We start from the raw sequence: 4,712 nt of genomic DNA on the forward strand, positions 1-4,712 counted from the left end.
AAAAAAAAAAAAAAAAACAAACAAACCCTTCTTCTTGTTCTCAGCCCTTTAATCCACTGGGAAGAGATGGGAAATGTGTATGTAAAAATGGAATCCCGACACAGAAGATGATTCAGGAGATAGAAAAGACCTCAAACGGTCTGGGGTTGTGGAATGCAAGGGTGATAATGAGTTGTAGTTTTTTAGTTCTGGAAGTTAGTTACCAGAAAAAGCCTCCTACACGGGTTTAGTCCATCTGGTAATACTCGTGGTATGGTAATGTTTGCGTGCACGCTAGTCCGCTGCCTGCTGATGTAAAAAAAAAAAAAAAAAAAGGAAAAGGAAAAAGGAAAAAGAAATTTAGTGTTTCGCGTGCAATACCGATACTGCCAAAGGTACGGAACTTACGTAGTATCCAATCTCATCGAATTGCGAAGGGAAAATTATTCCAGTGCCATTGGATGTCATTGTTAAAAGCAATAACAAATTCTTAAAATCTGTTCTATGAGGCTACAAGAACACCATCTATCTTGGCTAGTTTAAAGATAGTGTCTACTTCGAGTAATGCAAATCTTGCCTATACTGGTACTTATACCAATGTATCTTGTCTCGATTGCAGAAAAAGCATTGGCGACAATAAAAGCAAAGAAGCGAAACATTAGCACAGGTATTCAAGTTGAATTGCGGGGTGAAACACCTACTGAGCGATGGAATATCCTTCTCAGATCTCAAGTATAGGTTAGTCTGCTTTGCCACTAAAACTACATCACACGCTTACAATATACAAAATACTATGCCTTAAATGATCTGGAATCCTTCAAGCACCATGGAACTTGAGCCTTCGAATGATGAAAGGTCCCATTGTCCAAAGGCATGTGTAAGAGCGACGCCATTCCGTGACTGATATAGGCCAGGAAGAGCAAAGTAATCCTCACGACAAAAGAGAAGAAGTGAGGGGAAGCTGTACCCATTTGAGATATTGCAGCTGCGTTAGGTACGAGACTACTACTTCAAAAAGTCGGCGTAAAAATTCTTTAATGTCCTCTCACCGTCGAAAGATATTTTCCGAATGTGCTAGTTTTGCGAAATGAGTAAAGTCGATGTTATAATGAGGGCCTAACATGCATGCAACCATGCAGCCCCATCCTCACCGTCAGTTCCATCACAGTTTATTAGTATCTGCCGTACCAAGAGGACCCACATAGATATTATCATCAATCATGGATAGTCATGTTAGAGATACTATATCACGGGATTCACTGGGACTGTCTCAAAGAGCACGGCTGGACCAATTTAGTCGCATTATGTATGCTGAAACTGGTGTGTTACAGGACGTTGTACAGTGCATTATGATCCTTGCCCTGAGGCTCACCGAGATACAAACCTTTGAGCATTGGCCAAAGCCTCGAATTCTGGAAGGGGCCTGCCATGACACTTTCCATAACGAACTTAATACGATTCAGGCACTCCTTATAGTCATATCGACCGGTAATAATATGTCTTTATGTGGTGGTACTAATTCATGTCATGGCAGCTGTAGTACAACAGATTCAAGATTGAGTCGTATCTAATAAGAAGGAAGCTTTATTATCACTCAGTTGCGTCTATACAGTTTTCATCGGTAATATATTGCTAATTACAAAAGATGCACTACACCTGGGATATCTAAGAACAAAATAAGGAGAATTGTGACAAAGGAAAGACATAACTCAATGACATAATTAAGTTGAAGCCATCATCTCCTAGCTTTCATGAGGGGATTCTATGAGATCGTACCTCTTCTCATACTGTGTTATGCTCCTTCGCAGATCCGCAGCCATGACAAAATTTGGTATTGCGAATGTCTGGTCATTGTTAGGCTCACACCGACCATTACCTGGCCCTGTCTTTGGATGTACTTCTTCGTCGGCTTGATCAATTCGCTCAAACAGGGGTGACCGACTTCGTGGGGTGTAAGACCGGAGTGAGTTGGTCGATCTCATCCTATGTAACGCTTTCATAGAGATGGTCTGTCCAGCCGCCGGAGATGCGATAACGGTGGTCCCAGGCATGGGTGTAGGCGGGGGAGTTGGACTGTTAGAGCGAAAAAGTGGATGAATATTACTCTCATCGGACAGTGTTAGTTTTGGGTGGTCACCCTTGATAGGAGCCTCTGGCTGAAGTGATCTTGACGTATCCCATGACCTCCTTAATGAATATTGCCGTCGCAAAGTATCCAACGAGCACCTAAGCTCTGGTCTATTCCCCTGTGTCTTGCGTGACCTAGAGTCACCATCAGCCCCCACAGTGCAATCGTTATGTTCGTAGGGGCAGCCATCGAACGTATTGCGCATTACAACGCACTCAGGATAGGCGACCGGTGGATTGAGGTCAACAGAACCGTGCTTGGAATCCTGTTGGTATAGTGTTCGGCCTGAGTAGCGCTTCGAGATTAAAGACGCAGCACTTGATGTAGATTGTTGGATCGCGATCAAACCATCACAGCTCCGCTTTTGATCTGTCGATTGCTTCGGGGAGTCAACTACAAGTTGCGGCTGCTTTGTTGACTCCAATCTGTTGTTTACAGCTAACTGTTCGTGGAGGGCATCAAGGTCATGAGGTAGCGGGGTTGACCATCTGCTGCGGCTGGTCCGTTTTGCTAGTGTCATTAGGAGAAGCCCACCAAAGAGACCCTCAGTTAGAACAGAAATTGCCCATATGACAGTACGAGTCACCAACAATAGTCGCTGTCTTGGACCTAGTGACATTATCTGTTGTTCTATCATGATCTGTGCGTTGCTCCATGCTATACCTCCAGCAGTCACCCCTGTAGTCATAACCAAGTAGATAATCAGGATACAATATGCGCGGCTTCGGTACACGCTCAATTGCCTTAAATTCTCATTGTTGCTGTCTGCCAGCCAAAATAAGATCGCAGCGACAAGCACAGCACAATTCACTGCGCCCAGGGCGGTAACGGCAGATTCGATTGAGCGAATATTAGACGAGAGGTTTTTGAAGGATGTCAAGCATAAACCGTCGAGAAGGGTGACCACGGAGGTTAACGCGAAGGAGACTCCCCCTAGTACGCAAGGCAGAGAAAGTCGAGACACATTGAAATTCATAGCGATGGTAGAAAAAAAGCAGGCGTATGCGTTCGCCGAGGAATAAACCCGATGGTGCACCAAGTCCCAGAGGATCCAATGAAGAGTGGTGTCGTATTCAAGTGCACATATGTTCACGGTAGTGTACTTGAAGAACGGAATAGCTTAAGATGGTATCAGAATTATAGGTGAGGACAGTATATGACAAAGAGGACCAGGGTATCATCAAGAATTAGAAAACCTTCTTGAAGTAATCATATCAATACCCTTGAGATGTAAAACAGGAGTATAATTGAAGCATAGAATATGGGCAGGTCGCAGATGCGTATTAGATTGAACCGTGACCAGGATACCATGGAAGTAAGATATATATCCGAGCGAGAATTTATATCCAAGAGTAGCGGGAGAGCCTGAAGTCTATCTATTAAAATTAGGTAGAGAGCAGCGGGGGGAAGAAGTTCCCCGTAGGTGATTGCATTGGGACGCATACAATAGTCCGAATGGATATCGCATATGCAAAGACTAGGGCTAAAGTGACAGGGGTAGATCTCAGTGCCACCTAGTTGGGACTCTTAGATCGCGCTATCTTTCGTTATAAGGTTTGGATGGTAGTGATAGCTCCTATTTTAAGTGAGAAATGAAACAAGGAGAAAAAAAAAAAAAAAAAAAAAAAAAAGAAAGAGAGAGAGAGAGGGAGATGACGGGGGGAAGAAGCCCGCCCCTGGCACATTAATTGCTCAGGCTATATACATTGAATTGACACAAGGCCTTTCAACCAACAGAGTGTAGCTATACGGTCTTTGTAAGTAAACCTAGTCAAATCATAAGTTTCACTCAGATTAGGAACTCTTGTTCATCTCAGGGCTGTGATAGGACTGATTGATGATGTATCCTTTGAACAAGAACATGGTTCAAGTGGTTTGCACACATGGCAATAATCACTGATATGCCTTTGAGTCAGTAAGAGCCACTCAAGCCACAGTTACACTGTATATTTCTGGCAGGATATGCTAGTGCCGTGGAACACGTCCAGAAGGGAATTTGTCAAGGGTTGGTGGCTTCATAGGTGAAGCGGGCGGGACGATCCCCAGGGTGCCGGAACAGTCTTCAAGGTCTGACCGTCCAGTTAGATTCCAAGATAGTGGATTATATCGATATACGCCCCGATTCATGGATGTGATATATCTATCGTCTGGGGACTGAATCAAGAGCTGAAGAACCCTGGACACAAGGGATGAGATTGATGTTATTCGACTAACACTATAGATACAACGATGGCGACAGGAAGTCTGTGTAAAGCTGGTATCTCCAGAGGCCAATATTGTCATGATTAAGTCTTGTAAGATGTATGTTGCTACTGGGCTACAGTAGCAAAATATACCTGGGGGGCATGTGAATAGCCCTCTAGCGCTTCCCACAAAAACAATCAAGTGTGATAGATCCAAGAGATATATCACAAGGCCCGTCCCGAGAATGGTGAATCAGAATTTTACGCAAAGCTATTCCTACCATATTGTCCAGTTCTATACTCCCTAAAGCCAAACTTTTTTATTTCTTTCCTTTTTTTTTTTTTTTTTTTTTTTTTTTTTTTTTTTTTTTTTTTTTTTTTTTTTTTTTTTTTTTTTTTTTTTTTTTTTTTTTTTTTTTTTT

At 43.0% G+C, this 4,712-nt stretch overlaps 1 protein-coding gene across 1 annotated transcript; it reads right to left on the bottom strand.

Moving 5' to 3' along the window:
* Positions 1 to 1,699: 1,699 nt before the first annotated feature.
* Positions 1,700 to 3,083, bottom strand: BDV37DRAFT_296193 (uncharacterized protein; the record flags this gene model as incomplete). The annotated part of the gene is made up of 1 exon (XM_032090067.1): positions 1,700 to 3,083. The coding sequence occupies one exon, from the start codon at positions 3,081 to 3,083 to the stop codon at positions 1,722 to 1,724; it is 1,362 nt and encodes a 453-aa protein (XP_031938775.1). The 3' UTR covers positions 1,700 to 1,721.
* Between the last annotated feature and the right edge of the window lie 1,629 nt (positions 3,084 to 4,712).

The sequence above is a fragment of the Aspergillus pseudonomiae genome, assembly GCF_009193645.1.
Source record: "Aspergillus pseudonomiae strain CBS 119388 unplaced genomic scaffold BDV37scaffold_63, whole genome shotgun sequence".
NCBI classification, from domain to species: domain Eukaryota; kingdom Fungi; phylum Ascomycota; class Eurotiomycetes; order Eurotiales; family Aspergillaceae; genus Aspergillus; species Aspergillus pseudonomiae.